Source organism: Gavialis gangeticus, unplaced genomic scaffold (assembly GCF_001723915.1).
Source record: "Gavialis gangeticus isolate Ggan-Ray unplaced genomic scaffold, GavGan_comp1, whole genome shotgun sequence".
Taxonomy (NCBI): domain Eukaryota; kingdom Metazoa; phylum Chordata; order Crocodylia; family Gavialidae; genus Gavialis; species Gavialis gangeticus.
Window position 1 is genome coordinate 110,965,570 of NW_017729025.1, and position 14,260 is coordinate 110,979,829.

Sequence of the window (14,260 nt, forward strand, 5' to 3'; positions counted from 1 at the left end):
GGGGGTGCGGGTGGGGCTGAGACAGGTATTGCCCAGCCAGGGCAGTGAATGGGACTCTGGGGCTGGGAGTGGAACGGAGCCACGGGTGGCTTGTCCAGGGGGCACAGGGGAGTGGGGAGGGAGGGCGGCTCCCTGCCACTGCGCACACCTCTGGGGAAAGCATGAGGGGGCATGTGCCCCCCTGGATTTGTGCACAGGGTGAGGGCAGGCTGCCCACTGTGGGCTCTGGGCCAGGGGCTGCACCAGCCTCTTCCCAGCAGGGGGGCTGAGCCAGGGCTTGGCTCAGAGCAGGCTCACCTGCGTGGGGCAGGCAGTGGTGGCAGCTCTGGAAGGGGTGGCTATGGGGGGGCTAGAGGGAATTTTGGGGTGGTTATAGCTCTCTAAATCCCCCACAGTGCTGCCCTTGCTCGGGGCCCTCCGCTCTACTGTTTTTCCCTAGGAGCCTCACGCTGGCTGCGCATCCTTGAGTTGGGCAGCAGCGGTGTGGGTGGGGGTTGGGGGCTATAGCCACCCCATAATTCCCCATAGCTCCCTCGTAGCCACCCTCGCAGCACTGCTGCCACTGCCCACCTACCACAACTGAGTCTGCCCTGCTCCTACCCACTCCAAGCCCAGCCCTGTCCTAGGCCCCCTGCCAGGAAGTCTGGTGCAGCCCTCAGCATGAGCCTACACTGGGCAGCCCACCCTTACTCCATGCACAAATCCAGTGGGGGGTGCATTATTCCTATGCCTCCCCTGGGGGTGCACACAGAAGCACGGAGTTGCCCCCTGCCCGCATGTACCCCCTGGATGAGCCGCTCACGGGTCCACCCTGCTCCTGACCCCGGGGTCTAATTCACCACCCTGAATGGGCAGCACCTGCCACAGCCCCTGTCCCATTCCCTTCCTCACCATGGAGGGCATCAATCTACGCCCCCCTTACCCCCCACAGACTTACTGGTAGGATGCTGCTCTCCAAGCTGTCCAGCTGCATTCCTGTAAATCAGCTATCGGATTGGTATTGGCTGATATGGCCAATTAATAATTGGCTGTCCATATCAGCCAAGAAAATTTTTATCGGTGCACCCCTAGTAATCACAGCTTTCACTATGCAGTTAAGATTAAAATCATCCACAAAAAAGAACGGTATAAAGACATTTTGAGCCCTCATCAAAAAATGGCCTTTATTTTAGACAAGATGTTTCAAGGGAAAACCCATATTCAGGTTCTATAAGCACTTTATAAACTCAGTCATGTTCCAAAACAGGCAATGTAAACCAGCCCTTTTTACGAACCATACCTGACTAACATTGTCCTCATCTGCACTATTGAAGCGCTGTACATCTCCTGACATATGCATATGGCTCTCCTTCAAGTTGGGCTGATCTTCAGGGCCAGTAAAACTATTTGGATAATAATTGGGGGCACCACCTTTAAAAGCAAAGTCCAAAATATTACACCTTTCAGATTAGGTTAGAACTCAGAGAAATTGCAAATTAAACCTGCAGGAATGTTTCAAATAGACTTCTTTAATCTCATATCTACTTAGTATTCTTATATTTTCCCTCACTTTTTGTAAAGCAGTTGGCAATATTTTGCTACATAACACTCTGCTAAGGACCAGGACTTCCTTGGAATTTCCTTTAACTTGAGCATTTCATGTAATTCAATAAGCAACTAAAGTATGTTAAATATTAACATTTCTAAATATCATGCATAGAAAAAATAGTATAAGTTTCTCTTAATATTCAGTAAGGGTGTTGGAAAATTTGTAATAATTGCCAGCATCATTTTAATAAATCAGTTTTGGATAAATATTGAGATCTGTCCCATCCAGTGAAGCAAACTTTCATCTTATATTAACAGAATGCAAACGAATTCTCTTAATATTGACAGACTATTATGGATCCATGACTGAAAACATAGTTAAATTCTTCTCAAGAAGAGGCTGTTGTATCCCTCTGTTATTCATAAAAAAGTTAAGGCTGTTACTGAGGAAACAAGGATACATCAAGTTAAATATTTTGAGTCTTATATTAAAAAGATACTGGACAAAATACATTATTGTGCATGCTTAGAAAATGCTTGCCAGCTATTTTGTTGAAAATTAGCTGACTATACTTGCAAGACTAGAAAAAGAGAGCCTTGTATATGCATTATTTTTAGCCAGTAATTCTCAACCAGTGTGCCAGGAGATCTTGTTAAGAGCGTACTGTAGGATACCACACCAGATTAGCATTGTTAGATGTGCAAACACCTACATGATTCAGGAGATAGACCCAGAGGTTTGAAATAGGAACCCAGAGGGTCAAGAACATTGTGACCTGTTGTGGTCTTTGAGTTCTTTGCAACAGAAGAATTGCTCAATTACTTTTCTGCAGTCAAATAACGAGTGAAGCTATGTGTTAGCATTTTCTGAGGGGTGCCTCAAGTCTAACAAGATTGAAAACACTGGGCTAACCATTATGTCCAGAAGCACTTTCAGAGATACCTTGGTTATCAGACAAGCACATGGGTCCATCTCTCTGATAGTTAGAGACACGAACTCTGAAGGGACAATTCACAGGTATTTGTAGGTAGTTGGGTCCTAGACGGTGGCGGTGAGTATCAGGATATGAGAAAAGACGACCCTAAAAATACGTTGACATTTAATATATTAAGTATGTTTTTTTCCCTAGAAAATAGCTACCTTTCAAAGCAATCAAGAAAAGGTATGTTTAATGCAGTTATTTTAAGAAATGTATTTTTTCCAACATGCAGATAATCACTTATAGTCTTTAAACTCTCATAGAGCTATAAATAGCTAACATTTTCAAGGATTATTTTTGAAATTCTGTTGTTAAAGTACAAATACCGTTCTACCTGGTCTTTGTTTTCATATTTACACAATGTGTAGTGGCTATATTTTTAAGTGACTTCAGATAAGTGATTGTTATAAATGTTTAATCCGTATGCTCCTAGGCTGAAGGGAAGCCTACCTGCAATAATTTACCCTTCAATGAAACAAAGTACTGTAAGACAAAACAATGATACTATTTTAAAAAAGGGCAAAGGGGACTTTAAATAGATTCACCTGATCTATGCTAAATATTTAAGCTGTCTGCTCTATCTATGAGTAGATGTTGAGCAGTGCCCTATCACTATCTATGCCACGGGTGTCAAAGATACAGCCCACAGTCTGTATCCTGACTATCGAGATACACATCATATGGCCTCCAGTGCAGGCCCCACCCAAATGCCAGATCTAGTGCCCATTCAGTCCAGGATGCAAGCCACAGCTGGTTCAGGGCAGACACCACATGCAGCACAGGTCCCAGACCACTTGGAGCAGGCACTGGATATGGCATGCAGGGGTGCATGGGGAGGGGATGCTCTGTAGCTCCCCTGCATACCGGAAGCAGCATGGGCTCTAGCCAGTCTGGGACCCACGCTACGTGTGGCATCCACCCTAGACCAGCTGGACTAGGGAACTGCATGACGCTTACGTCCTAACCCAGCGCCACGTGTGGCACAGTCCCAAATAGGCCAGAGCAAGCACCATGGGAACTAGATCCAGGATGCCAGTGGGGCAGGGTTGGGGGAGAGACACTCCAGCTCTGTACTGTTCACCAGGCCTGTGGATCAGTCCTGGGCCATTCATCTGGCCTGCAGGGTTTGACACCTCTGAGCTATGCAATACACTAGAGACAGGGATCGGGACATAGAGTCTGACTGAGATTGAGAGATTACTATGTCAGGAATAATGGAAAGGTTACAGGAAACTGAACTGGGTTTAAAGGTCCAAAAAAACCCTTCAGCCCAAAAACTGCAGCTTTGGCCATGTAGCTGCTATCAAAGTCATTTAATCCTTATGTTGTTTTATTTTTCTGACAATCCTAGGAATCAATGAGTTTGAAAGGTCACATGTAGAAGTACAGAATCACACACAAGTTGAAGCACTTAGTTTTGACCGCTATTGGAACAGAAGCGGGCAGTGATCTCCTTGAGAAAAAATAGTTTCTGAGTGAGAGTGCCCCATTTGCTGACCATCATTTGGACTACATTTCATCCTTTCAGGGAGAATTTGAGGATGTGGACAAACTTCCTGCTCACAAAATCTTTGTTTCAGGAGAATGTGATCCATTAAGAGTGATGTTATTCCACGTGCAAATGTTCCAGAGGTCTACTGCCCCTAAGCATAAGGGGTTGGACTTTGCTGTTTCTGTTGTGGTAAAACATTAGTGTCACGTTATCTAACACCACTTGAGCTTTAAACCTTTGGGTTGCAGGTATAAAAGAATGGCTCTTAGCTCTCTGAATAAACATCCAGAAGCTGAATTTTAGTTTTCTGGTAAAGGTGTTCAGCTTTTTCAGTCCAAGATAGGCGTTGGACCCCCTTTCTTTTGGGGTGTGAGGCTGTCTCAGGAACAGAAACCTAACCCCAGTTCTGTTAAAGGAACCTCTCCTACTGCTCTCACACCTAGAAGAAATTGTACCTCTCAAGGCTGTGCAATCTTATGGGGTGCATCTACATGTGTACTTTACTGTGGAGTTGACTAATTAACTCCAGAGTAAAGCACCACTGTCTACATGTGTGTCAGCATTAGGGGGCATTAAATTAACTCTGCTGTAAGATATTACTATCCGGGACAGTGCTATCTTATGGCGGATTCACTTACTGTGAAGAAAGCACATGTGGATGCAGCAGTTTGAGCCCAGACCAGCAGCAGGCTGGGGGCGGGGCGGTCAGCTACATAGCTACACGTTTTGGGCACTCTCATGTCCCAGCCAGTCCCTCTGCCACCCAAAGCCCAGAGCTGACCTCTCGAACCTGCTGCCAGCCCAGGGCTGCTCTGTCCTAGGTCAAACTGCTGCAGTGAAGGCGCTGTGCCTGGGAGTAGCCAACTCCAGAGTAAACTGCACCAGTTTATTGAGGTGCGCTAATTGCATGTGTAGATGCTCCTGTGGGATACTAAACAAGGCTGGAAAAGGTTGGGGGTGGTAAGGCCTGGGATAATTTATCAGTAGTATTTAGAAAACATCAATCAGTTATGGGGTTTTTGGTTGTAGTTGTATTGATCTAAAGACACAGGCAGGCAAGGTTCTTTGAGTAGATGTGATATGTTATAAGACCAATGAGTAGCTGGAAAAAAGTTCTTAGTGAGCTTTCGGGCACAGTCGCCCTGCTTCAGGCATAGGGAGTCTCTGTTGGCCTGAGACTCATAGGGAGCTGGTCTGAGACTCAGACCAGCAGAGACTCCCTATGCTTGAAGAAGGGTGACTGAGCGCGAAATCTTGCTAAGAACTTTTTTCCATCAATTGGTTCTAGCATTTGAAACTCCACAGAAATGGCTTCTGACTTCAGAACATGGTAGTTCCAACTTTAAGCTCTAAAGAGCTGGCGATTTTAAGGACCTTTGATGAGAGACCAGAGAATGGAGCCTTTGAACCTGAAGGCATTACAGGTTTTTCAGAAGTCAAAATCTTCAGCAATGGAGCACATGGTGTAGGAATAGTTCTGGAAATGCTTTTACAGCAGATTGGTTAATGTAATCCATCCTGGGATAGCCTGGATCAAAGGATGGATCAACAGGCCTCTCCACAAGGCACAAAATCAGGCAGCACTCTTTAGATTTCTGATCCTATTAGAAAAGGACCAGCAAACAGCATATTTATTCATCATGCCCTTTACTAACGCAAATAAGGCTGATAAGCATGATTACCTAATATTGTAGGCAGTTCTTAAACTGCCTATTTCATAATGAGGTAAAAACAGTTCCTAGCCAGAACAAATTAAACATTTTAAAACTATGATGATGACTATACTAACAACAAACCACTTGTACAGGAAAGGGTGCTCTTAAGCACTAGGAAAAAGAAAAACAGTGATTAGGATGCCTAACTGGGAGCTCTGATTCAGAGCAATAGGCAGTAAGAAGGAACTGAGATGGAGCTGGAACACTATTGCCCTTGGTTGGAAGTATGAGGACAATGAAGATACATACTGCTGAGCAGAAGTCTCCAGTTCAAGTGCCCTGGATGTTTATGCATGCCAAAAGGGGAAATGGGCACATACAAGGACTTGAAAAATAAAGAATTTACTTGTGTGGAAAAAAAAAAAATTTGCATTGGGATTCAAATCTATAAACAGATTAAGGCCCAAATGGTCTTCCTAGCAGGAAAAAAAAATAAAAGAGATTAAAAATGCCTAGCGTGAAGTTACTCTGTATCCAACGGAAAATCTTTTCAGTGATATAAACTATTTAGCATTAGCTGACCAAAGCTTATCAGTTAAATTCATTACACTCTTATGTACAAGTGTGAGTTTTATAAATCACTCTTAAGTGAGTAGTGAATGGTGGTCTCCAGACAGAGTAAAAACTTCCTAAAATTATGTTTTAGGAAAAAACCTCACACAAACCAAGTGGGAGAAATGTACAAAGACAAACCTGAGCATTTTAAAGCTATTATTAAATGAATTATAAATAATAATACTTGAAAAAGCATAAATGCATGCATACATATTATTGTGGGAATTTTAAGTAGTTACTTCATACTACACATACACTAGACTTCAGAGTCTTAACAGATTTGGAGTCTCTTAATTCACATCAAGAAATACTTTAAAAGGTGCACTTTACAGCACCTGAAAGACACCGCTCACATTGGGCTTTTGTACACTATAACCACTCCAGTTTTTGTTGTAACTGGAGACATTAATGATTAAATTGCTGACTTCCAAATGCTTGAGATAAATTACATATTGAACAACCAGATAAACGTAAAAAAGAGGAGAGGGAGTTGAGAGCCTGAACAGAAATCTAAGTAGAAAATGTTTAATTTAGCAGGACTCATAAGAAATAAGAATTCCAAAACTGATACGGAATTCACAAATCCTACTGAACTGTTCCATAAAGGTAAATGTTGCCATAATGCCAATCAAAATATTTTATTACAACAACACATGGAATGACATGAAATCTACTATAAAGAAGAAAGCTGTGTCAGTGTACTGTGAAACACAAGTTTACCTGTAACATTTTATCGGGGCTAGGCTCAATGCCAGGTGGCATGTTGCTTGGATCAAAGGCCAGTTGTTCAACTTCCGCAAAATAATTGACTGGATTCCTGTTTAACACCAGCTTGCCCACAGGGATAAGAGGATAGTCACTGTGGGGCCAAACCTAGAAAAATAAAATATACACTATGATTACCACTTATAGGTAACTAGGGTATACAACCTAACAAGACAAGTACAATCAGATACAATTAATTATGTACACTCTGCAATGAAGTCATACATACACAACTGAAGTCAATTTTACTTTGGTACTGAATGAATAGTACAAAAAAGTTACACCTTAAGAAATGAGTAAACATAGGATATTCCAGTAACTCATTTACCATAGCATGATTATTAGCGATGTACAAAGCTTCAGTCCACGATTCAATTTGGAGAAGATTTGGCCCGATTTGGAGGCCGAATCACCAAATCCGAATCAAATCAGGATAAGAAAAAAAACCCTTCAAATTGATTCAGAGCCTCCAAATAGATCTGGAGATTCAGAAGGCAGTCTCTCAGGGGAATAGAAACTGAGAAGAGGGAAAGGGAGCAGGGGGGAAAAAGACTGACATCTGCAGCTTGCCAGTGACTGTGATCTTTCCCTGAGTCCCCTTCCAGTCACAGTGCTCCGGGGGAGAGATGTAGAAACAGCATATAAGCCTCAGTCTGCAGCTTTTCTGTGCCTTTTGTGAGCTGTTTCTGCCTGAGTAACAGCATCTGAAAGGTACTGGACTGGCTTGGCTTCCTACCTAATCAGTCTCCTGCTACTTCCTGTTCTTGGAAAGGATTGGATATAGCTTACTAACTAGAATCTCTCTACTTATCCCTATCCAATCCATTTCTTTCAATTTATATTTATTCTTGCTTCCCCCCATCCACTTTTTAAAAAGAAAGCCTTGTTTTCCCTGGCAGTGAAGCCCCTGCACCTATCTCCTTGAAACTTGGCAGGCCTCATTCTCTCAGAAGAAGCTACCATCCCTGCAACTTTAATCCAAATCAGCCAAAAAATGACAAAGTTATAGGTATTTCAGTGATTCCCCATTATAGTCTATGGCCAAATCTCCGAATCAGCACCAAATCTTTCGAATCCGATTTGGTCGAATAGATTCAGGACAGTGATCCTGGCAGTGCAAGCTTTCAGGTACCAACACCCTTCTTCAGGCATTGGGGAGAGTCCCTCCAATGCCCGAAGAAGGGTGTTTGTGCCCAAAAGCCTGCAAAGAACAATTTTCCCAGCTATTTAGTTAGCCTAATAAAATATATCAGATTTACCCAAAGTACCTTGTCTGCCAAAGGCATATGAAGAACTGAATTGGAATGCAGTATTATTGGTAGTGCTGGAGCCCAACCTTTCCCATTATAAGTGCTTTTTTTTTTTTCAGCAGCTTCAAACTAACAATTAGTCTGGAGTTTTCCATAAAGTATAAGAATGGACTCTCTTTTTAAAAGAGTTCAATCACACTATGAGCAAAGCTAGAAAAATATTGGTAAAGCTTGCCAATGATGACTTTCTCCCTCCTCCCCCTCTCTGCCCCCTACAGTTTGTTTGTTTTTTTAAACCTTCTACTACTGCTGGGTATTGAAGTAGTAACTCCAAAGTTTGGCAGGGGATTTAACCTAGAATCAGAAAGGTACATTTTACTGTTTCCCAGGAAACTGCACTCAAGTTATGCAGCTCAAGGAAAAAATACACAAACATACACATATATAAATACAAATTAATATGTATGCGTGTGTGTTGTTCTTTTCACGTGCTCTGCAGCACTTGCAGAAGCTTGCTGCTGCTGCTACATGGTACAGAGTTCATGTGCAAGATGGAACAATTGTGATGAGCTAGAAACATAGTGGACACTGGGTGCATCTACCCGTGCAATTAATGTGACTGAATAAACTTCAGCGCAATTTGAGCCAGAGTAAACTAATCCCGACCTCACCATCTACACATGTGTTTAAGCACAGTAATTTACTCCGCCACTAGATAATACCCATGTCTGACTGGACTATTGGACTGCGCTGTAAACTAGTCCACACCGGCCCAATTGCCACGCAGATGTAGACTGTTATGCTTTACTGTGCAGTAAATTAGTCCACTCCACACTAAAGCAAACGTATAGATGTGCCCACTGAGTTGCAGTCTCAGCTCCTCGAATTACTGAAATTTAATTCTCTGCACTTCATAGTCATCATTGTTGTGAAGAACTTCATACCTGTTTGAGGATATTTTACAGATGGAGTAACTGATATACCATACCATTCTAACTCTGGGTTTCTAATATTGCTGAGTTGAGCCTTATCTAGATACAATCCCTCAAAGAGAACCTTCCAATCTATGTGCAAGACTACGTTGTCTGTAACTACCAGTTCTCAATTCCTTCAAAACCAGGATGAAAATGGAGGATTCAAAACTTCAAATATTCCTGTTACTTAGCTATTAATTGTGTAACCTACTGGCATAATGTGCATCACATCGCCCTACAGCAGTGGCTGCCAAACTTTTCAGGCTGTGGGCCAGAACAACCCACTTCTGGTCTACCTTAAGCAGAGTAGTTCTGGTGGTGTATCAGTGACTGGCAGCTTTCCCCATGTCCATGCTGAGGCCAAGCAGCTGGGAGCTGCCACCACTAGTTCTCCCAAACCCTTGATACTCAGCTGGGGCACAAGCACAGCTTCCAGCTGGTGAGAGAGCTGCATCTGTGCTGCTGCCATTTGCCCCCCTCTCAAGCTGCAGCTCTGGTGTAGCTCTCCACTAGCTGGAAGGTGAGCCCACGCCACAGCCTTGGGGAGGTTAGGGGAGGCAGCAGAGAGAAGCAGCAGCAGCACAAGTGCAGCTGAAAGTTGCCCGGCCCTGGTGCCATTCCTCACTGTTTAGCCCCAGCATGGGCGCAGACACAAGTAAAGCCCTCTAACTCCCTGGACTGGATCTGACCCATGGGCCACATGTTGCCAGCCCCTGTCATAGTGTACAATACCCATTTCCCCAAATTTGTTACTCCTTTAATTTTAGTGGTAGAAGTTTGGGCTACACATCTAAGTATGTCTACACTGAAAAAACAAAAGATACAACTCCAGCTTGTATAGACATACCCAACCTAGTTCAAAATAGATGGCCTTGTTACAGTTAACCCAGCCACAGAAGCATAGGACTTATTCTATGATATTTATCCATGGCCCTGAGTGTGGTTTTTTTCAACTCATAGTGTAGTAGCATAGATTTCAGTAATATCAGTAGCAAAACTATCTAGTTCCAGAATATTAACTGCTCATTTCTGGACTGCAGTGCATACAGAACACTAAAAAAACCTAGGCTTAACCTCTCCTCAGTTCCCAGTACTATTCCATTTTCTTAAATTTAGGAAACTGCATATAAAAAACACATTCAGGTGGCAATCCCAGCATTCAAGAGTTACAAAATACTACAATTAAGATCACCCGTGCAACTTTATTCTGGCCACACTGCATAATATGCTTTTCCCTACATGATCATGTATTAGTTGTTCTTCAAGACACCTGTCTGATGCAGTGCACACAACAGAATGATAACAGAAAAGAAGTTAGATTCATTTGCGTTTAAGGCACTGGAATTGAGACAGCAACGTTCTATTGTTGGTTCTATTGCACATTTCTTATACGACCCTGGGTACTAATTATATTGTCAAGTGTGGGTACGTGATAAAAGGGAACACCTTCAAATATGACATTTCCTAGCTTCCAAATATATGGACTGCCAACCTTAACATGGGCTTTTTTGTACTGCATGTATTATACACACATTACTATGAAGGTTACCTTGGTTACATCAAAAGGATTAAATGGGAACTTTTCTGCTTCTTCAAATGTCATAACCTGAATGTAGAAAGACCAAGATGGATAGTTTCCTTTGGCAATGGCATTGTAAAGATCACGCAGTGCATAGTCAGGATCAGTGGAAGCCAGCTGTTCTGCTTGTTTGACAGGAAGGTTTTTGATGCCCTGGTCAGTCTGAAAATAAATCAGTGAAGTGATATTCGTAACAACAGAATTAAACCAGGCTAGCTATGGAATATTATAGAAGTAAAAACTTTACTTTTGCTCACATAGCCCACCTTGGAATATAAAACTTTCACCCTGTTTTTGAAAAGGCAGTAGGAAAGGAGGCGGGAGGTGGAAAGGGAAAGCAGCAGCTAGACAGCCAAACCTGCTGCCTGTGGTGTGTGCCAGATGGGGCCTGCAAATCAACCTTGTCTAATCTGGCAAACTGGGTCTGTGGCTGTGTACTGGGTCCACGGCTGCACGTTGGGTCTGGCCAAACCAACCCCACTGGCTGGCCGATGTCAGCCTGAATATTTGGTGGTAGGAGTAGCAGTGTTAACTGCCATGGCTCCCAGAGCTCTGGCAATTAACACTGCCATTCTCCCCCTGCAACCAAATTGCTAGACCTGTAGAGATCCCTATTTCTCACATATAATGCACATGCAAATTTCCACCAGCTGGTTTTGGGGGGAAATGGTGTGTGTTATATGGGAGAAACTGAGGTACCTTAAGAATCGTGCATAATGTTCCACCTTGGATCTGAATTCTAGAAGAAATAAAATCACACATTCTACTAAATAGTATATTTTAATCACTGCCTTCTTTATGAGTTTGAGATCAGCAAAATAACAAACATTTTTAATTTGAAAGTAATTGCTTAATATTACTAATGTAGAATGATAGAAAATTAGGGCTGGAAGAGACCTCTGGAGGTCATCTAGTCCAACTCCATGCTCAAAGCAGGACCATCCCCAACTAGATCATCCCAGCCGAGGCTTTGTCTAACTGGGTCTTAAAAACCTGCAAGGATGGAGAGTCCACAACCACATCCTTTCTATAGTGTTTTATTACCCTCCTAGAGAGAAAGTTCTTCCTAATATATCTCACCTAAACTTTCCTTGCTGTAACTTGAGACTGTTTCTCTTTCTGCCAACATGGAGAACAGTCTAGCTGCTCCATCCTCTTTCAAACCACCCTTTTCAGGTAGTTAAAGGCTGCTATTAAATCCCCTCTCAGTCTTCTGTTCTCTAAACTAAAAAAGCCCAGCTCCCTCAGCCTCTCTCCATAAATCATGTGCCCTGCTCTCCATTGAACTCTCCCCAATTTGTCCAGATCCTTTCTGTAGTGGAGGTCCCAAAACTCCAGATGTGGCCTCACCAGTACCAAATAGAGGAGAATAATCACTTCCCTCGATCTGCTGGCAACACTCCTGCCAATGCAGCCCAGTATGCTGTTAGCCTTCTTGGCAACAAGGGCACAGTGTTGGCTCATATTCAGCTTATTGTCCACTATAACCCCCGGGTCCTTTTCTGCAAAAGCTGCTGCCCAGCCAGTCAGACCCCAGCCTGTCCTGGTGCATGGAACTACTCCATCCTAAATACGGGACTCTGCACTTGTCCTTATTGAACCTCATGAGATTTCTTTTGGTCCAATTTGTCAAGGTCTCTCTGAACTCTAGCCCTACCCCCAAGCATATTTACTACTCCCAATAGCTCGCTGTCATCTGCAAACTTGCTGAGGGTGCACTCTATGCCATCTTCCAGGCCATTGATACAGAGATTAAACAAATCCAGCCGCAGGACCAACCTCTGGGGCACTCTACTTGATACCAGCTGCCAACTAGACATTGAGCCATTGACTACTACCCTGATGATGATCCATGATGATCCAGCCAGTTTTCTATCCACTTTACAGTCTATTCATCCAGTCCATACTTCCTTAGCTTGCCTGTGAGAATGCTAAGGGAGACCATATCAAAAGCTTTGTTAAAATCAATCCATGTTTCAGGGATGTAGGTTGTAGTTGTATTGGTCTAAGGGCATAGGCAGACAAAGTTCTTTGGGTAAATCTGATTATCTTTCATTGACCCAACTCAAATAGCTGGAAAAATTCTTCTTAGCAAGCTTTCAGGCACAAACACCCTCATCTGCTGAGGAAGCATCTGAAGAATTGAGTTTGTGCTTGAAAGCTTTCCAAGAAGAATTTTTCCAATTATTAGAGTTGGTCTAATGAAAGATATCAGATTTACCCAAAGAACCTCATCTTGCTAAAAATCAAGATATACCATGTCCTCTGGCCTCTCCACATCCAAAGAGCCAGTCATCTTATCATAGGAGGTGATCAGGTTGGTCAGGCATGATTTGCCCTTGGTGAATCCAAGATAACTGTTCCTAATCATCTTCTCCTCCAAGTACCGATGTCTGTAGTGATACTAGTAAGAAAATGTGATATTTTGCCAAGGCTGTTTTAAGCCATTCCGTCAGCACAAAAAAGCCATGAATGAAGCAAGAGTCACTGAGTTTTCCTAAAAACTGGAGTTGTTTTACATCAGCCCACCAGCCTCCTTTATAGAATGTGTGCACATGCGCGTGTGCGCGCACATGTGCGTGCACGCACATGAGAGTCTTTGGTGATGAAAAACTTGGATTTTAGGTATGTTTCTGAAGACTGTATTTTTAAATTTGGAAATGACTCTCAGTGCTGAAGACCAGTCTTCTCATTTCTTTGCATTTCAAAGCATGGAAAGAAAGGTTCAGTTACCTCAAAGATAGAAGAGGTCCAAAGACTGTTTAGCCTCCTGGCTTAAGTGATCTTAGGAGTTGGAGGTAGAGACTTTAGGAGTCAAAACTAGCCAATTCAGACCTTATGGAATTCCAGCAATGAAACTCAGACTTTTGCTGTACTAGATTCAGTACTAAGACAGCCTGAAAGCTTGCCTGACAGTCTTTATGCATAACTTAACTGTGAAAGTTCAACATACCTCATACCCAGCCAGAGCACAGGGTTCCACAAAGCAAAACAAACAAACGTTGCGTCAGAGGAAAAACCGGACCTCTTTAACCAATTCTTCACCTCCGTTTTCTTGTGCAGGGACTGGGACTTCCCTGCTGTGATTGAAGCCGGACTCGAGGGGATCGCCTTCAGACCTCAGGTTGGGGAGGACCGGGTTAGAGAGCTTCTGAAGGGTCTGGACGCGTTCAAGTCAGCGGGTCCGGATGATCTCCACCCCAGGGTGTTGAGGGAGCTAGCTGGGGTTATTGCAGGGCCCCTGGCAAGGCTCTATGAGCAATCGTGGTGCTTGGGCCAGGTGCCAGATGATTGGAAGGTAGCAAATGTGGTCCCCATCTTCAAGAAGGGGAAGAGGGAGGACCCGGGTAACTATAGGCCCGTCAGTCTTACCTCAATCCTGGGGAAACTCTTTGAGAAGATCATCAAGGAGCACATTTGTGA

General features: G+C 43.3%; 1 protein-coding gene across 1 annotated transcript in view; it reads right to left on the reverse strand.

The window, feature by feature from the left end:
• The window catches only part of CAT (catalase), a 50,917-nt gene that overhangs the window by 3,910 nt on the left and 32,747 nt on the right, over positions 1–14,260 (reverse strand). The window contains exons 7-10 of the mRNA XM_019519406.1: positions 10,808–10,999; positions 6,990–7,142; positions 2,471–2,609; positions 1,280–1,410 (exon numbers count right to left, since the gene is read on the reverse strand). Coding sequence (XP_019374951.1) covers positions 1,280–1,410; positions 2,471–2,609; positions 6,990–7,142; positions 10,808–10,999 — 615 coding nt within the window. The remainder of the gene's footprint in view (positions 1–1,279; positions 1,411–2,470; positions 2,610–6,989; positions 7,143–10,807; positions 11,000–14,260) is intronic.